At 40.8% G+C, this 20,824-nt stretch overlaps 1 protein-coding gene across 6 annotated transcripts in view; it reads left to right on the forward strand.

Annotated features, from left to right (window-relative positions):
- Positions 1-20,824, forward strand: part of usp6nl (USP6 N-terminal like) — a 277,494-nt gene that overhangs the window by 226,215 nt on the left and 30,455 nt on the right. For all 6 annotated transcript variants that reach the window (XM_038811849.1, XM_038811850.1, XM_038811846.1 and 3 more), the window contains 2 exons: positions 12,042-12,136; positions 15,042-15,107. In XM_038811849.1, coding sequence (XP_038667777.1) covers positions 12,042-12,136; positions 15,042-15,107 — 161 coding nt within the window. The remainder of the gene's footprint in view (positions 1-12,041; positions 12,137-15,041; positions 15,108-20,824) is intronic.

Raw genomic sequence — 20,824 nt, forward strand, 5'->3', positions numbered from 1 at the left:
ATGGCAAACAATGGCAGATTTGGCATCACTTCTGCTGCTACTGCAAAACTGGGCTGCAATCTTTGACCAATACTGCAAGGAAAGCCCTTCATTTAAAGTAAATTAATAAATCATAGAGCTGCATTTAACAGAAAGCTAGATAAACATATTAGCCTGGCATTCCCGAGATTGCGTGAGAATGCACTCCTGGGATTCACCGGCCGTACCGGGAGAGCGCAACGCAGCTATTGGATCGCAAGCAATAATCTGCTATGTGAGAACTTTCCAAAAGCCTTCTGCGGGGCCACATAAACCACATCCACTGGGTCTTCCTGGCCAACTCTAATGCAGAGCACTGTTGCTTCACAGTTCCAGGGTCTCCGGTTCGATTCCTGGCTTGGGACACTGTCTGTGCGGTATCTGCACGTTCTCCCCTGTCTGCGTGAATTTCCTCCAGGTGCTCTGGTTACCTCCCACAAGTCCCGAAAGACATGCTGTTATGAATTTGGACATTCTGAATTCTCCCTCTGTACCCGAACAGGTGCCGGAATGTGGCGACTAGGGTTTTTTCACAGTAGTTGCAGAAGTATTGCAGTGTTAATGTAAGCCTACTTGTGACAAAAAAGATTTTTATTACATTATTATGAGAGAAAGGGAGGAATTGAAGTACATATTGATTGAATTGAATAAGGAAAGGTGGAAGGAAATTTGGTGCAGCAAAAATACTGGGCTTTGTTCGAGCAAGTTGATTAAAAACAACTCCAAAAAGGACTGAAGAGGAAATGAGAATCTTTTTCATAATCAAGGTCTAAAATGCACTACCTGCAGAAACTGTCAAAAAATGGGCATCATGGTGGTGCACTGCTGCCTCACAGCGCCTGGGTCCGATCCCGGCCCCAGGCCACCATCAGTGTGGAGTTTGCACATTCTCCCTGTGTCTGCTTCGGTCTCACCCCCCACAACCCAAAGATGTGCCAGGTAGGTGAATTGGCCATGCTAAATTGCCCTTTAATTGGGGAAAAAAAGAAAGAATTGGGTACCCTATATTTATTTAAAAAAAGAAACCGTCAAAAAGCAATTGGATATGAACTCACAGAGGACTAACCTGTAGGGTTATAAGGAAAAAAGCTTGGGAATGGGACTAAATAGGTCCACTCTTTCCAAGATCTGTCTCTGGCATGAAGGGCCAAATAGCCTACTTCTTTACTGCAAGATTCTCTGATTCTAATGCCAGGAATAGCCAGGTCACGTTACAAAGAAAATATGGACAGGCTAGTTGTCACTGGAGTTTAGAAGAATAAGGGGCGACTTGATTGAAACTTCGAAGATTCTGCGGGATTTTAAGGGATGTGGACGGGAGGTTTCCTGTCATGGGAGAATCTACAACTAGGAGTCAATGTTTAAAAATAAGGGGTTGCTTACTTAAGAAAAAGATGAGAATTTTTTCTCTGAGGATAGTGATTCTTTGGAACTCCTTTCCTCAAACGGCAGTGGAAACAGTCTTTTAATATTTTCAAAGCAGAGGTAGATAGATTATTTAAAATTAATTTATGGAATGTGGGTGTTGCTGGTTGGGCCAGCATTTATTGCCCATCCCTAGTTGCCCTTCACAAGGTAGGTGGCGATCTTCATTCTTGAACCACAGTAGTCCCTGAAGTGTAGGTACACCCATAATGCTGTTAGGGAGGGAGTTCCAGGATTTTCACCCAGCAACAGTGAAGGAATGGCGATATATTTCCAAGTTGGGGTGGTGAGTGACTTGGAGGGGAATCTCCAGGTGGTCGGGTTCCCAGGTATCTGCAGCCCCTGTCCTTCCAGATGGTAGTGGTCGTTGGTTTGGAAGGTGGTGTCTAAGGAACCTTGGCGAGTTAATGCAGTGCATCTTATAGATGGTACACATGGCTTCCACTGTTCGTCAGTGATGGAGGGATTGAAGAATATTTGTGGAAGAGGTAGCAATCAAGTGGGCTGCTTTGACCTGGATTGTGTTGTTGGAGCTGCACTCATCCAGATAAGTGGTAAGTATCACATTACACTCCTCACTTGTGCCTTGCAAATGGTGGATAGGCTTTTTTGGGGAGGTCGGTGCTACCCTCCATAGGATTCCTAGCCTTTGACCTGCTTTGATAGCCATAGTATTAATATGGCCAGTCCACAGTTTCTGATCAATGGTACCCCCAGGATGTTGATTGTGGGGGATTCAGCAGGAGGTAATGCCATTAAATGTCAAAGGCTGATGATTAGACTGTCTCGTGGTGGAGATGGTCTTTGCCTGGCACTTGTGTGGCACAAATATAACTTGCCACTTGTCAGCCCAACCCTGGACATTATGCAGGTCTTGCTGCATTTGAACATGGATTGCTTCATTATCTGAGGTGTCGTGAATGGTGCTGAAAGTTGTGCAAATCATCTGGGAACATCCCCACTTCTGACCTTTTGATGGAAGGGAGGTCATTGATAAAGCAGCTGAAGATGATTGGGCCTGGGGCACATCCCTGAGGAACTCTTGCCATGATGTCCTGGAGCTGAGATGATTGTCCTCCAACCACCACAACCATCTTCCTTTGTGCCAGGTATGACTCCAACCAGGGGAAAGTTTTTCCTCTGATTCCCATTGGCTCCAATTTTGCTAGGGCTCCTTGATGCCATACTCAAATGCTGCCTTGATGTTGTGGACAGTCACTCTCACCTTTCTTCTGGCAGTTAGCTCTTGCCGCATTTGAACCAAGGCTGTAATGAAGTCAGGAGCTGAGTGATCCTGGTGGAACCCAAACTGAGTATCCGTGAGCAGGTTATTGCTGAGTCAGTGCTCGATAGCACTGTTGATGACTCCTTCCATCACTTTTCTGATGATGGAGTGTAGACTGATAGGGCGGTAATTGGCTCGGTTGGTTTTGTCCTGTTTCTTGTGTACAGGACATATCCGAGCAATTTTCCACATTGCTGGTTAGATGCCAGTGCTGTCGCTGTATTGAAACAGCTTGGCTAGGGCTGCGGAGAGTTCTGGAGCACAAGTCTTCAGTAGTATTACCGGAGTATTGTCAGAGCCCATGCATTGCCTTTCTGTATCTATTGCCTTCAGCCACGCCCCTACACTGAGTACACCGAGTCCCACCTGCCCAATAGAATCGGTCTCTGGGCTATCAGGGAAGCAAAGGCCAATACATCACCCTCTTTCCCTACCTACACGCCCGGATCCTGTTACACCACCCGTGGACTCGAAGCTACAGTTTAAAGTTACAATTAGTCAAGTACTTGTCAAAATGCTGTGTAAAGGCTTTTGAGCCTGCTATTTGACAGTTCCCAAATATCCAGCTATGTTCACCCAATATCTCATTTTTGCAGGTTCAGCTGTTTAATCTGAATAGAACTTCCAAATGGATGCCCAACGGCTATCCATAAATGTAGGTGTTTTTATTAAACTACAAGGTGCTCACTAATGGAATTTCAGTTAGAGAGATCTGGGCGTCCTAGTGCATGAATCATGAAAGGCTAATCTGCAAGGTTTGGATGTTATCATTTATTGCGAGGGGAATCGATTCCAAAAGTAGGGAGGTTATGCTTCAGTTGAACAGGTCACTCGTGAGATTACATAATCATAATAATAATAATCGCTTATTGTTACAAGTAGGCTTCAATGAAGTTACTGTGGAGTACTATGTACAGTATTAGTTACCCTATTTAAGGAAGAATGTAAATGCTTCGCAAGTCGTTCAGCACAGGCTAATACCTGGAATGGGGGAGATAGTCATATGAGGAAAGGTTGAACAGGCATGCTTGTATCATCTGGAATTTAGAAGAGTAAGTGGCAACTTGATTAAAACATAGAAGATCCTGATGGGTCTTGACAGGGTGGATGTTGTGGTGATTGTATATCTGTGTAGATGTAATACAACTGAGCAAGCACTAGAGGGAGCACAGGAGAGATATAAATACACACGAACAGGAAGTCAGCACATACTTCACAGGAACGTGAGCTGGAAGCAAAACAGACTAGCAACATCGATGTAACTTTAAGTTAGGCACTGATGAGAGAACAAACTCACAATAAAGCATCTACTTCAACTTTAAGACTGCGAGCTTTATTAAGACACAAGGAACAACACATGGTACCAGGATTGAGTTCAGAATGCTTACTAGAAGATTACACAAGCTGCAGACCCAAAGACCAAAATGGGAAGGAAAACTCATACCGGACATTCGATGTGGGAAGACTTCGCTAATTCGATTATATTGATTGGAACCCCACCTCAGCTGAACACAACCGATAATTTAAGTAACGAATGGAAAATATTTAAACAAATGATCGATATATATATCATAGCTAGTGATTTAAAAGCAGCCTCAGAAGAAATGAAAATAGCACTGCTCATCGCAGGACATGAAGCTAGAGAAATATATAATGGCGTTAAATACTTGTGCGGTGAAGACAGAATCAAATTAGAAGTAATACAAAAAAAATTTGAAGAGCACTGTATGGAATTTGAACAATACTGTGTGCTCAGAGACCAAACTGCACAGGGACTGAGTGATGCAAAACTCAAATAATCACTATCAGAACAGAAAGGGCTCAGTCCAGAAATCGCGAGTGAAAAGTCCAGATCGAAAGGAAAAAGTAACTTGAACTTTTTAAAAAGAAAAAACGCTGAAATCCACTGTAAAATGGCGTCTGAGTACATTTTACAGTCTCCGGGGAACAAAAGACGAAAATCTGTATCTACGCATGCGCAGGAAACAGAAGCCGCGCATGCGCAGTTAAAATCAGCCATTTTGCATTCTGCGCCTGCGCAAGCCGTGCATGCGCAGTGAAAAGAAGTTTTGGTCGTGGATCGTTCTGCGCATGCACAAGCCGCGCATGCCCAGCTGAAAGGAAAGATCGCACCATTCGAAGATGATTCTGCGCATGTGCAGTGGACAAAAAAACGCACAGTAAAGGAAGATCGATTTGCGCATGCGCAATCGCTTCATACGCATGACGTCACGAGCGTCATGATGTCAGAGGACCCGGACCACGCCCACTTAAAAGGGAATTGCCCGAAAATGGAAGACAAGAAACTTAAAGCTGTAAAACCTAATTTTCTTACCTCAAAAGACAGAACAATGCCTGAACTTACACCAGCAGTTGAAAATAACTCTCACAACACCCTGGAACAAGCAGTCTGCACCACCCAAAGTGAAGAGAACAATAACAATTCCAAAACAAAAAAAGATGATTTGTTTTTCGAACAATACTACTCAGACATGGCTGGGTTGGTTGTGTTATTCGGAAATGCTGATCACAGCATCAGCAACACGGTCGCAAAGCTCAACACGACTCTACTCATGGTAGATGAATCTAATACCATGGTGCCATGGCAGATCGTCGATACATTGGATGACAGCAATACCCAAGACGAAGACAACGCCACACAGAGAGCACAGAAAGACTCCACAGAGAGCGATGTCAGGCTCCACAGAGAGCGATGAAGGACTCCATAGAGCGAGCGATGAAAGACTCCACAAAGAGAGTGACGCAAGCCTCCACAGATAGCTCGTTGAAAGACTCCAAAATGGAAGCAAGCAAACACTCCATAGCGAACACCATGCATGAACAAGACTATGAAGGTCAACCCACCGTATCTGAGCAACCACAAGCAGACTATGAAAGTCTACCAAGCTCACATAATCAAGAAGACGACAACATAAATCTACCCACTGCATGCGAAAACAGTGACAATGTGATCACACTCGTCATACAGGAGGTGCAGGATCACAGCGAGACTGACAGATCTTAGCTCGTCTGTACAGAAGCACAGAGTAGGGCTACTCATGAGTCCAGAGAGACCACGTCAATTGAAATCGTTAAGATTTTGACTCCAGAAGAGGAGCACCAAGAAAGCAAAGAAGAGGAATCAAATCCACCACAAATGACTGATGTCACCAACATCAACGCAACATCAGATCATTCTCACCATTCTCTAGACGAAACGTTCAATGTAACAGATACCACAAAGGACACTCGCACCAATAACTGTGACAATGACTCAAATTATCCACACGAGGCACTTATTGAGCGAAAAAAGAAAAAGAACAGCAAGAACAAAAGCAACATGAAGCGCAATAAGAACAACAAAAATCGCAAGAAGCACTGCAGAAACAAGAACAACAACAGCAACAACAAAAAGTACAAGTACAACAACAAAAACTACAATAAGAACAACAAAAACAACGAGAAGCAACAAATGTTGCCTAATCCAGTTTTAGTGATTTGTGCCCAATGTGCATTGTCACAAGTTACTCCTTGTCCTGCTGATTTTTAAAGAGCAGTGGCATTCCCTCAGTACCCTGACCTATAACAGGTTCCAGAGATTAGTTTGAATCCATTCGCTCAAGCCACTTGAATTCAAATAGCTTCAGCAGTTCCGAGCGCAATAAAATCATCCCTCTCTGCAGCAGTTTAACATTTAAACATAGCCGCATCTTCTAACATGGACGTTCTCTCCATGTCTGCGTGGGTTTCCTCCGAGTGCAGAATGGTAGCACAAGTGGATAGCACTGTGGCTTCACAGCGCCAGGGTCCCAGTTTCGATTCCCGGCTTGGGTCACTGTCTGTGCGGAGTCTGCACGTTCTCCCCGTGTCTGCGTGGGTTTCCTCCGGTTTCCTCCCACACTCCAAAGACGTGCAGGGTAGGTGGATTGGCCATGATAAATTGCCCTTAGTAACCAAAAAAGGTTAGGAGGGGTTATTGGATTACGGGGATAGGGTGGAAGTGAGGGCTTAAGTGGGTCGGTGCAGACTCGATGGGCCGAATGGCCTCCTTCTGCACTGTATGTTCTATATCCTATTCTATAACAAGCACGACAAGAACAACGACGAAAACAACAAAAACAGAAGCAACAAGAACGACAGTGAAAACAACAAAGACAGAAACGACAGAAACAACAACAATGAAACAGCGACCTGTACAACATGGTACAACTCTGCACATAAAGGACAATGCCACAGCACACTGCAAAACAATGACAAGACTACAAACATGCCATGGCATGACAACGATTCTCACAAATTCACATCTGCTCCAGAACAAGCAAGCACACCAGCTTTCAAGGCAGATGACACACTAATGTCAGTCAACATCAGTGGTTCGACCATTCAAACACCTCGGGATGACTTATTGGTTACTTTAAAAAAATCAAGAACACTGACAACATTCACAACGGAGTTGCAATATCAATATCACCATGTCAACAACGAAAAAGAAAACACTCAATGAACAAATTCATCCAGTTTGGACTCATAAATGTTTTTATTAAGATTGGACTCATAAATATAAATTGGCTTTGTAAAATATCCAATATCATCATCACTTGTATAGATACACATATCATAAGTAATCTAACTGTTTTGTACAATTTTCTTTAACAATGTACAGAACATATGTAAAGAAAAAAGGGGGATGTGGTGATTGTATATCTGTGTAGATGCAATACAACTGAGCAAGCACCAGAGGGAGCACGGGAGAGATATAAATAAAACAGGAAGTCAGCACACACTTCACAGGAACGGGAGCTGATAGCAAGACAGACTAGCAGCATAGATGTAACTTTAAGTTAGGCACTGAAGAGAGAACAAACTCACAATAAAGCATCTACTTCAACTCTATGACTACGAGCTTTATTAAGACACAAGGAACAACACAGATGTGGAAGTGGGGAGGATGTTTCCTCTTGTGAAAGAATCTGGAAATCGTGGTCACTGTGTCAAATTAAGGGGCCGCCCATTTAAAACTGAGAGGAGGTGAAATTTTTTCTCCCAGAGGGTCATGAGTCTTTGAAACTCTCGTCCTGAAATGGAGGAAGCAGGGTTTTTGAATGTTTTAAGACAGAGATGAATAGATTCTTGGTAAGCAAGGGGGGTATTTAGTTATCAAGTATAGGTGGGATTCAGATTTGAGGATACTATCAGATTAGCCATGATCTTAATAAATGGCAGCCTCAAGGGGCTGCATGGCCTACTCCTGCTCCTTGTTCCTATTCATTGAAATATTGTTCAGGAGTAAATCTGGCAATTTATGTAAATTAAGTAATTCTTTGAATTATGTTGGGGAGGCAGTGGCATGGTGGCAATGTCACTAGATCCATAATCCAGAGGGCCCATGCTAATGCTTTGGAGGCAGGTTCAAATCCCACCATGGTTAAACTTCAAAGTCAATTCCTTGAAACAAAGTCTGGAATTAAAAGCTAGTCTAAGTAATGGTGACCTTAAAACCATTGTCAATTGTCATGAAGTCTCATCTCGTTCACTGGTGTCCCTTAAGGAAGGAAATCTGCTGTCTTTGCCTGATCAGGCCTACATGTGACTCCAGACCCACAACACTGTGGTTGACCGCTAAGTGCACTCTGAAATGCACTAGCAAGCCGCTTGACCAGTCCACTGTCAAGTCTAAAAGGAATGAAACTGCAAAGACCACCGGCATCTACTAAGGTACCAGATACGCCATTGGCACACCCAGCTCTGTCATCTTTGCAAAGTGCAACTTGCTAACTTATGGGGGATTCTGTCAAAATTGGGAGAGCTGTCGTACAGATTAGTTGAACAACAGCCTAATCTTGCAGACTAAACAAATCATAGCCTACAATGTCCCAGATACCACCATCACAAACCTTGTGTATTGTTACAACCAGGTACGGTGGGGTAATGCTGACTCACCTTTTACTCAGCCCCTCAGTTGGTCACAACAAAGGTCTAAAAACATTTATTTGCCTAATTAGTGCCTTCTCCAATCCAAACATGTTTATTTGTTAATAAGGAGCCAATCAATCCAGGTTTTCATCAGTCAAAGAATGAGTAAATTCATTGGTTACTAAACCCGAGGAAAAACTAATAAAAGATGTGACAGAAAAAAGTGAGAAAGTTTGAAGTTTGTTGATTTCCTGTAGAATTCTGAGGTTGACTATGTTCAGCTTTGCACTTTCTTGAAGACACCTTTTCAGCTTCCAGACAGAGACCTTTCCTGCACTTGTCCTTTTCCAACAGTGTTTCTAGATGACAATTGTATTTCCTTCTCCTCCTGTTTGTTCTTTCTCTCTGCTTGACAAACCCATTTTTTAAGTCACTGTGTATATTCCTGGAAGAAAATTCAGTTATAATGTCTTGCATTCCCATTTTTTGATCTTTGCATCTCAGAAACTTTTGACATCTTTCAAGGTGTATATCAGTAGGAGATGGAGGGTTATTTTGCCTTCCACATAGATTTTGAATGTCTGATGAGTATCTGATCAAGGTCCAACACTCTGCATCTTTAATGCCTTCCTTTCAAGAGTTTCCTTTGTTTGAAGTGGGCCTTGACACACCTAGGTTTGAAATTTTATGTAATAGGTCAACAGTGCAATTTATATGGACTTTCTGGAGAAGTGATCAACTTCATAGTATGTGACCAGGTGACTTCATGGCAGCCGTTTTTGGTCAGTGTCTTTTCTTGTATTTTTTCTTAAAACAGGTCTTCAACCATTTAGTATGGCTGTGGTTAGCTGGTGACGTTGTAGGTAAACTTTCAGTTGGTCACAGCCTCTGTCATTGTGACAGTATGTCCTGTTCCATCTGCAGGACAGACCCACCAGAGGAGGGAATTGCCCTGGGAGTCTTCAATATTGACTCTGGACCAGATGAAGTCTCATGGTACCAGATCAAACATGGGCAAGGAAGCCTCCTGCTGATTAGCACCTACCATCCCCCCTTCAGTTGATGAATCAATATCGACGAAGTAGCAGCATGTGATAGACCAAAGCAATCCCACATAAAATGTAAGTTCTACAGTCCTGTCGCATTCAGGCATGAATGGTGGCGGGTAATTAAACCACTAACTGGAGGAGGAGACTCCTCAAATAGTGTCATCCTCAAAGATGGGAGAGTCCAACACATCAGTGCAAAAGGCAAGGCTGAGGCATTTGTAACAATCTTCAGCCAGGAGTGCAAAGTGGATATTCCATCTCAGCCTCCTCCTTATGTCCCCAGTGTAAGGTGCTAATCTTCATTCTATTTGATTCACTCCACCTGATATCGAGAAACTGCTAAAGTTACTGGATGCTGCAAAGGCTATAGGCTCTGATAACATTCCAACAGTGGCTCCAGAACTTAGCAACTCCCCTAGCCAAGCTGTTCCAGTGCAGCTACAATGTCAGCATCTATCTATTGATGTGGAAAATTGTTCAGCTATGCCCTGTGCACCAAAAGCAGGACAAGTCCATTTCGGCTAATTATTCTTGGTCCTCAACAAAGTGATGGAAGGTGTTGTCGACAGTGCTTTCATTCAGCACTGATGCAACAATATTTGCTCACTGATGCTCAGCTTGGGTCCCACCAGGACCACTCCGCTCCTGACCTCGTTACAGCCTTGGTCATGGACAAAAGAGCTGAACACCAGAAGTGAAGTGAGAGTGACTGTCCTTGACAACAAGGCAGTATTTGACAAATTATGGAATGAAGGAGCCCTATCAAAACTAAAATCAGTGGGGAACTCTCCATTGTTTTGAGTCACACTGAACACACAGGAAGATGGGAGTGGATGTTAGAGATCAACCACCTCGCCCCTGGGACATCACTGCAGGAGTTCCTCTGGTTAGTGTCCGAGGCCCAACCATCTTCAGCTGCTTCATCAATGATCTTCTCTCCATCATAAAGTCAAAACAGTGTTCAGCGTGATTCACAATTCCTCAGATTCTGAAGCAGTTCATGCACATATGTAGCAAGGCTTGGACAATATCCCAGCTTGGGCTGCGAAGTGCCATGTAACATTCATGCTTCACAACTTCCAGGCAATGACAAACTCCAACAAATGAGAATCCAACCATCTCCCCATGACAATTCAATGACATTGCCATCACTGAATCCCTGACCATCAACATCCTGGGTGTGGGCAGGGGTTACCATTGACCAGAAACTGAACTGAACCAGAATCCCCACCCTCTAAATTGTAGGCACAGTATTTATTTATTTATTTTTATTTGTTCATGGGACATGGGCATCACAGGCTGTGCCAGCATTTATTGCCCATCCCTAATTGCCCTTGAGGGGGCAGTGAAGAGTCAACCACATTGCTGTGGGTTTGGAGTCACATGGGCCAGACCAGTTAAGGACGGCAGAAATCCTTCCCTAAAGGACATTAGTGAACCAGATGGGTTTTTACGACAATTGACAATCATTTCATGGTCATCATTCGGCTTTTAATTCCAGAGTTTTAATTGAATTCAAATTTCACCATCTGCAGTGGCGACATTTGAATCTCAGTTCCCAGAGCATTACTCTAGATCTCTGGTTAACAAGTCCAGCGACAATACCACGATGCCACTGCCTCCCTGTTTCTCAAGGGTAATTGGGGAAGGGCACCAAATGCTGGCTGAGCTAGCAGCGCTGTATTCCTGTGAAATAATTTTTTTAAAAGCAGCTGTTAAATTTAAAACGATGAGGAACCCAGTGAGAAATTGAATACCTTTCAGCATGAAGCTGTCTGCTTCCTGTTAATGATATAGTTGATTCCTCATCAATATAGTTACAGTATTTTGCTTTTTCAAATTTCTAGTATCAGTAATAGTTTGATTGTGCCCTCTTGTCTGTGTCTTACATTTTACAAAGTAATACTTTAAAATAAGTCGGATGAAGCTGTATCTTAACATAGAACATAGAACAGTACAGCACAGAACAGGCCCTTCGGCCCTCGATGTTGTGCCGAGCAATGATCACCCTACTTAAACCCACGTAACCCGTATACCCGTAACCCAACAATCCCCCAATTAACCTTACACTACGGGCAATTTAGCATGGCCAATCCACCTAACCCGCACATCTTTGGACTGTGGGAGGAAACCGGAGCACCCGGAGGAAACCCACGCACACACGGGGAGGACGTGCAGACTCCACACAGACAGTGACCCAGCCGGGAATCGAACCTGGGACCCTGGAGCTGTGAAGCATTGATGCTAACCACCATGCTACCGTGAGGCATAAATGGTATGAAAAACTATGTCTTTGACAGAGAATTACATTTTTGATTCATGTACATTTATTTTTTGCAATTTGTGTTTAGGATTCTTTGTTCCTGGGTTCCCTAAACTGTTACGGTTTCAAGAACACCATGATCGTATTTTGAAGAAGTTAATGCCCAAACTTAAACAACATTTAGTGAGTATCTTCAGCTTTTGCAAAGTTAGCAATAGTATCTTGTAAAGATGTTGCTTTGACATGCGGCAAGGTGGCGCAGTGTGTGGATATTACATAAGGATAGATTTTAACTATGGTGATTTCTCATCCTTCATTTGCTCACTAGAATACTTGTCTAAACTGGAATTGAAGGGGCAGCACGGTGGAGCAGTGGTTAGCACTGCTGCCTCACGGTGCGAGGACCTGTGTTTAATCCCGGCCCGGGTCACTGCCCAAATGGAGTTTGCACATTCTCCCTGTGTCTGCGTGGGTCTCACCCCCACAACCCAAAGATGTGCATGGTCGGTAGATTGGCCATGCTATACTGTTCTTTAATTGGAAAAAGGTTTAGAAAAGATGTTGCTTTGTGTCATCTTTTTTAAAAAAAATTTAATTTAGAGTACCCAATAATTTTTTCCAATTAAGGGGCAATTTAGCATGGCCAATCCACCTATCCTGCTAATTTTTTGAGTTGTGGGGGTGAAACCCACGCAGACACGGGGAGAATGTGCAAACTCCTCGCGGACAGTGACCCAGAGCCGGGATTCGAACCCGGGTCCTCAGCGCCGTAGGCAGCAATGCTAACCACGGTGCCACCGTGCTTTTCACAGTAACCTCATTGCAGTGTTCATGTAAGCCTACTTGTGATGATAAAAATTATTATTAAATTACATCTAAAGGGTGACATTTTGTTTTGGATTTTGCGAGCACCAGTTGGTTGAATCTGTATTCCGCCTATTATGACATACGCAGGGACTGATTCGCTACAAACAAATGGAACCAGTTCAAGCCTTGCATCTACTTCAAATTACCTGGCAGAATGAGAAGTTTGCAATTCCCACTTGCTTTCTCCATGCCAATGCCTCAGTAAATCAGAATCAACTTGCCAACCAATTAACAGAATTGACTATTATTTAAATGTTTAAAAAATTGCAGCATGCTGCTATGCAGAGGGACCTGGGTGTCCTGCATGAATCCAAAACATTAATTTTCAGGTGCAGCAGGTAATAAAGAAGGCAAATGGAATTTTGTCATTGCTAGAGGGATGGATTTTAAAAACAGGATTATTATGTTGCACCTGGTGAGGCCATATCTGGAGTGCTGAGTACAGTTTTGGTCTCCTTATTTGAGAAAGGATGTACTGGCACTGGAGGTGGTGCAGAGGCGATTCACGAGGTCGATTCCTGAGTTGAGAGGATTGGCTTATGAGGAGAGACTTCGTAGACTGGGGATTGTACTCTTTGGAATTTAGAAGAATGAGGGAAGGGAATACATCAGATAGAAGCAGGGAGGTCTGTTCCATTAGCGGGTGAAACTAGAACTAGGGGACATAACCTCAAAATAAGGGGGAGCAAAGGGCTGTGAATCTGGAATTCCCTGCTCAGTGAAGCGGTTGAGGCTACTTCGTTGAATGTTTTTACGGCAAAGATAGATAGATTTTGAAAAGTAAAGGAATTCAGGGTTATGGTGAGTGGGCTGGTAATTTGAGCTGAATCCACAAAGATCAGCCATGATCTTATTGAATGGCGGAGCAGGCTCGAGGGGCCAGATGGCCTACTTCTAGTTCTTATGTTTTTAATGTATTAATTGTTCTGATCATTTTAAATTTGAGATTATTGCATTTGTACTGATAAAAGCAAAATAAAAAGCTTTGGCTGCATTTCTCCCTTGTCATCAGTCTTTTAATTGTACAGTTTTTTTTCCAAAACTGTAACTTCAGTTTAAAAAATATTACTGGGACCCTGATTGGGATTGTTAAGTAACACATTGACAAAAAAGGTTATTTATTTTGGAGTGGTTGCTGTATTTTGATATGAATGGAAAAATAGCATGTATTGTTTAAATAAGAACAAACTGCAAATATGACTTTACATTTCACAGTCAGTTGTGCACCCTTTTGTAATTTATAACTTTAGATTCTCTTCTGTTTTAACTTAGCCCAGATTAAAAAGCGTATCATTAACTTTAGCACATTTTTTTCTGATTAGAGATATTTTATTTTAAAAGTCATAGACATCAATTTTCACCTTCTTTTGTAGCTTTCTTACCTTTTTTGGATTGTTATACTGCATTTATACTTCAGCGACCAGTCTTGAATTAATAACTGCAGCCTATATTCCAGCCAGACACTATGAAGTTCCTTAATTCCAGCTGCTAATATCCTGCCCAAGAAAAAGCTTTGCATATGTGAGCTCTTATCCTGACAGCTAAATTTAAGATAGGATAGCTACCATCCAAATGTTTGAATTGAATTAAGTACTATTCACTGAGATCTGTTTTGAAGTTGGGTGCGATTTCAGCATTATCACAAATCAAAAACCAATTTGAAGTGAAATATAAAAACTATATATTTATAGTCTTATAAATATAATGTTGGTTATTGCAAACTGATCTCTCAATAAACCACAGCTCACAGAATATTTTTTGGCTATCTAAGTAATTTGCTTGAATGTTCACTGTGGTGGTTCAATGCGGCACAAGGTTAGAACTTGCTCGAAATTGCGTCATTGAGCAAGCTCCCTAGCATTAGTGGGGCAGTCTGCAGCAAGAGTAATGTAAGGGACCAGATATCTCCCATCGGCTGAAAATTGAGCATCTGGAAATACCTGTGAACTTTCTGTTTCCATTAATTACACATATTTGGAAAGTAATGAGTGGCTTCGATGCATTCTTAAATGAACACTGCTTATTTAGAATTGTCTCAAAAATAATACTATTTATTAATGAGCTCCTCTTTACACTATTAATTGAGTTGGATAATTAAATGGATTCCCATAATTCATAGGATTTTTTTAAATGAGAGGAACTTGTGACATGCATGTCATTTCTGTTTTTAAAGGACAATGAGTAATATGAGATTTTAATATGTATATTTTTTTTAAAACAGGATTCGCAGGATTTGTTTACAAGTTTGTATACCATGAAGTGGTTCTTTCAGTGTTTTCTGGACCGTGTAAGTCTGTGGTATATACAGTAAATTTTGTTAATTACACTTACCGTAGTCAATTTAATGTCTGTTAGACAGGATTGTGGGTATGAGACACTCGTATCACGCTGGTACGAGTGGATGATTGAAAATTGTGCTGTTTATATCTGCATGTCTCTGCCTATCTTGCATGATGTTCTATCTGCTTTTGAATGACAGCCACACCATTCTTTAACGGTACTTTCTATATTTGTAGATGCATCTAACACTTGATTTAGATTTTGCTCGATGCAGATTTTTTTTGCATTAGCCAGGAGCTGGGAAGTTTTTCTCAATAAAAAAGCTTGAGGAACTTGCAGACTGCCAAACAGTCAAAAATGTTACATCAATGATGGCTCAGTGGAGTATTGAACTAAGTCATACTGCTCTCTTCTATACTCGCCAAATTTAAAAACATTACAAGTACTTCTTGTTTGAAGAATTAAAAATTGACCAGAATTGCCACTCCTGCTTGTTCATGCGTGGTCCCTCCTGAAAAGTGTGTGTGGATATTGCATAAGGATAGATTTTAACTATGGTGATTCCTCATGCCTCCCTTGCTCACTAGAATATTTGTCTAAACTGTAATTGAAAGGACAGCATGATGGCGCAGTGGTTAGCACTGCTGTCTCACGGTGCGAGGACCCGGGTTCGATCCTGGCCTGGGTCATTGTCCGTGTGGAGTTTGCACATTCTCCCCGTTTTTGCGTGGATCTCACCCCCACAACCCATAAAGTATGTGCAGGGTAGGTGGATTGGCCACACAAAATTGCCCCTTAATTGGAAAAAAATGAATTGGGTATTCTAAATTGAATATAAATACAAAAATAAACTGGAATTGAATAACAACTGGCCAATACACTGAGGGGCTACTGCGGTCCGTAGAGCATAAATTGGTATCTTAGATAAAATGAAGGCGGAAAGAAAGAATTTGACATTTTAAAAGAAAATCAGAATATTGTTGCAAGACATGACAGATTTCTCTTGATCAGTAATGTAATTGTGCATTATGTTTTTGTACTGTTAATATTCAGTTAGGGACTGTTGACACTAAAAGGAGAAATAAATTAACTGACAGAAGTACGTCACAAGATTTGGTGTCTTTGGGAAACAAAATTTATCGTATGTATTGAGAGAAACTAAGCAAAGCACACACCATTAACTTAATATTATAGCTTGGAAAGACTCATGATATAACTTCAGTTCTACTTATCATTTGACCCTCCCTACACCCACATAATCGAGATCCTTTATCTTATGAAATTTTTAAGGTTAGATTATTTGGGGACCAAACAAAACTTGTATCTTGGTTTTTTGAAATTTTTTTCCCTACAGTATTCTAGCAATTCTCCAAAGTACAAGATTTAATATAGGTTCTTCCATTAACTATTATTAAGTGACCCCTCCACTTTTTCATTCCTGCAACTCTGTGCAATAGCTTTGATTATCAGAAAACACCCTTGGTTTCCAATAGCCTACTACTATGGTCTCAAACTACAACCATGCTGATAAAATAGTTGCAGTTTGATTTTTGGAAGTAAGCTGCCTTTCAGTGAGTGGTTTATTGTAGAATTTTTTCTTATAATACTTCCAGCTAAAAATAATCTTTCATTTGTTTATCTTATTAACTTTGGCTTTAAGTGAATACCAGTTACCAGTCATAGACTGCATCATGGGTGACCGATCTAGCATTTACTTGACCTCGGATGTAAGTCTGGCTTTATCTCTTGATTTCCAAGGAGCTACAGGCTACATAAGACGCAGTTTCTTAGCGACTTTTCCAAAATTCAAACAGTCATGCCTGCTGGCTATGCCTCATTAAATTGACACAGGTGAACTCAAAATAACAAATCCCACTAATACCACCCATTTCCGCAGCTAATGATACGTCCTTTTCCGAGATAGAAATGCAAATTAATTACTTTTCAATCCCAAAGTTTCCTTAATTCTGGGAAACTGCATGAATAATTTATATCCTATACTGCAATAACGTCTCCAATTTTTAGCTAAGTAAGACCACTTGTTATTTTCTAACTTAATGCAGTAAACACAAGTTGCCATTTGATATTTAGTTATCTTCAGTCTGTGTACTTCACCAACTTTTCAATGTTTTCCCAGTGTTTTTCCCACTGGAGTTACATTTAAAATTCAAATTCTAAAACCATAACGCCATACCTTTGAAACATGTGAACTATGATATCTGGCATATGTAATATTACAGATACTGTTCCCAGAACTTGCTTCCAAAAACAAAACCAAGACCTCAAGACTTGACTGTATTCATTAGGAAATATTGTATTGTGCTGTGCTGCTTGTTAGATTTGTGATATGAAATTATGAATTCAAATAGACAGTTTGTTATTTGTTAGTTATGTCTTAACTTTCAGGTCACTCATGATGGCTTCCCACGGGGTGTCTAGCTTTTACTCTGATAAATGTCATTTTGAATAACAGTGTCCCATGGCTTATCCATCTCCATGCCCCAACACAGCAGGCCTTTCCCTTCCTCAAAGCAATGGCTCATGCTGAAATGTATCATTAGCACTGACTACCGTCTGGTACCTTGTCCAGATGATTATATTTTACATGTGTTCTTAAACAGTGAGTGACAAAAGGCTTTTCATCCATGGTCAATAGTGAGGGTAATAAGAACCAAGCATGCCTCATCCAACATCCACAGATATTTACTTACCAATGGAGGTTTACTCAGCAGCAGCAATCACGAGTACAAATACCGGCCAATTTGTGCTTTAAATTAAAAAAAGTTGAATGTGTATACTGTATTATGTCACATTATTTGTTTAGTCATCAAGGTAGTTGACAAGATCATTCATAATTTTAATTTATCTCTACCTGTTTTCTGGAATCCTTATGTGTCATTGTACCTCAGATTCTCAGTTTGAAGATCCAACTCTTCATCTCCAAAGCCTCAATTTGACAGTTTCCTGCAGGCTTCTTTTCACATCCTGATAGCTTAGACTTGGGCTATGAACCAGTATATGAAGACACTATCAGATTGCAGTTTCAGATAGTAGAATTCAGCATTGAAGATTTTACTTTGAGGTAACAGTTACCAGTTATGCTTCTGAAGGTTCGTAAATTATCTTTGTAGAGCAGGGGTGGGCAAACTACGGCCCGCGGGCCGCATGCGACCCGCCAAAGGTCTTTATGCGGCCCACCAAGATCAAGTCATAAAAAAAATTTTTTTTAAATTATTTTTTTTAAAATTAAGGTTAATGGGGGGGCTGTTGGGTTACTGGTATAGGTTGGATACGTTGACTTGAGTAGGGTGATCATTGCTCGGCACAACATGTGTTTCATGTGAAGTTTCTACTTTAAAATATTAATTAATAAAAATTAATTGCTTTTTTTTCTTTAAACTGAGTTACTTTGTTTTTCAAATAAATGTGTTTCATGTAAAGTTTCTACTTTAAAATATTAATTAATAAAAATTAATTGCTTTTTTTTTTCTTTAAAAACCTTTTATTTTGGCTATTTTAAATATTAATTATTTTACTTAATATACTATGCGGCCCTTTAAAATTGTGAATTTCTGAATGTGGCCCTTGCACAGAAAAGTTTGCCCACCCCTGTTGTAGAGCATATAAATGGATAGTGTAAGAGGAAAATTAAGACAATAAAAATGAAGATTTGTTTATCAGAAATATTTATAAAATTGAGGGAAGAAAGTAAGCGAACCAAAGTTAATTTGAAGTTAGTTAATCACATTAAGAAAACGCAGATTGAAGAGCAGAGTAAAAAAGATGGAAATCAAAGGGAGGAATAAATTAAATTAAAACTGAGTTGAAAAGTAATTGGAAAAGAAAGAAACCAAAGGGAAAAATACAAGCTTAATTGAAATAAGGGTAAAGAAATGAGCAACAGTGGAAGGTTTTAGAAAAGCTGACTTAGTGGCTTGTGATTGGTTGTTTTCTGCCAAGCCAAAAGTATTAACTTGAACTATTAACTGTACATGCGCATCGTTTAAGGTTTCCATTAATTTTAAATCCTATGATCGTGTGCATGCCATGAAACTATTTGGTGTGTTGAAAAGCACCAGGAGAGTCTACTCTGTTGTCTAATTTAATTTGATTCCAAAATAAATTTGATAAATAATTAAATCCATAATGATTGCAAGTTTACAATCCTGAATTTGTACCTTGTGTTTTAGTGCCTCCCTATTGCACAAATGAAACTTACAGCGCATAACCATGGTTAATTATAGTTCATTAAATAATTGACCAGAAATCAAGCTGAAATACCAGGGGTAGGCGAATGCTTTTTACCCTGATGCAATCAGGCATTCTGCAGACAAGCAACCTTTCATTTAAAATGTCAAAGATATTCAGTTTGAATACATTTTATTTGATGGTGTTTTGTGCAGCAGCAATTCCTGGTATTTTAGGAGTGCTGTGGCTTTCACTGAGTCATTTTGAAGAATGTCTGTACTCTTTTTTTGTTTTTTGCATGCAAACCACTGTTTCATATAACACTCTTGTGCTTTGTTTAAGCAGCCAAATTTCTGTGTGAACGAGTCTGCTGCGCATTCATCTCTGGGTTGCCATGCTGAGCAGTATTAACCCCTTTCTTTCTCTCCAGCTTCAAGTAATATTGATACATAAAACATCACTGTTCTTTGCATGATTACATTTATTGGTATGATGGCGCTTACAAAAGTGGAACACATTCTCTCTTTGAAAAATCTGCACAGTTAAAAGTTAGCTGTCTGTGTGATAGTTGTCTGAAGGGTCAGAATACAGTGTAGATTGGTGGGGCATGGGCTCATAACTTATAACGCTTTTGTTTTGCAATCTTAGTCACATCCCTTTGATTGCTGAATATGGGGGGGAGGGGGAAAGCAGGATCAGGCTATTGAGTTGGATAATCAGCCATGATCATGATGCATGACGAAGCAGGCTCGAAGGACCGAATGGCCGTCTCCTCCTATTTTTTATGTTTCTATCTAAGGCTTTTTTCCACAGGAAAATTCGGAATAAATGTCATCCCAGGAAATCCGCATTCGTTGAGTCCAGTGTGTTGTATGTTGCTCACGTTACTGACTGGCACTGTGTAGATATGGAGCCAGTCTTGTCTTTAATGTAGCAAAACATTCCAAGGAGCATTATCAAATAGAATTTGATACCAAACCACATAAGGAGATTAAGATAGTAGATATAGGGTGTCTTAAAGGAGGGAGGGGTAAGAAGGCAGCAAGGAGGGAACATAAGCGCTCAGTCTCCAGTGGTGGACTGATTAAAATTGGGGGTGCTCAAGATGCCAGAACTTGAACAGTTCAGATAACTTGGAGGGTTGTAGGGCTGATGGAAGTTACAAACATAAGGAAGAGTGAGGCCATGGAGGAGTTTGAAAACAGGGATGTTAATACTAAAATTGAGGCTGTTCTTAACTGAGAGCTAATGTACACCAGGGATGATGGTGAATGGGACAGTGTGAGTGAGGAAATATGTAAACTTTGTTTAGATTTTATTTCAGTTAGGGTTTCATGAGAAAGAAATGTTATTCCTGAATGGACATATGATACAAATTGCTTTGATCGAGGATGCTTCGGGGAAAGGATCAAGCCACCCATTAGGAATGTTTCGTAAATTAGGACGCCCACACAATTCAAGCTGTCAGAGAAATCAAGGTTGAGAGAGGTGGGAAAGAGGGTGTTAAGTTTTCTTTGCCAGAAAATGGAAGAAACT

The sequence above is a fragment of the Scyliorhinus canicula genome, chromosome 11, assembly GCF_902713615.1.
Source record: "Scyliorhinus canicula chromosome 11, sScyCan1.1, whole genome shotgun sequence".
Taxonomy (NCBI): domain Eukaryota; kingdom Metazoa; phylum Chordata; class Chondrichthyes; order Carcharhiniformes; family Scyliorhinidae; genus Scyliorhinus; species Scyliorhinus canicula.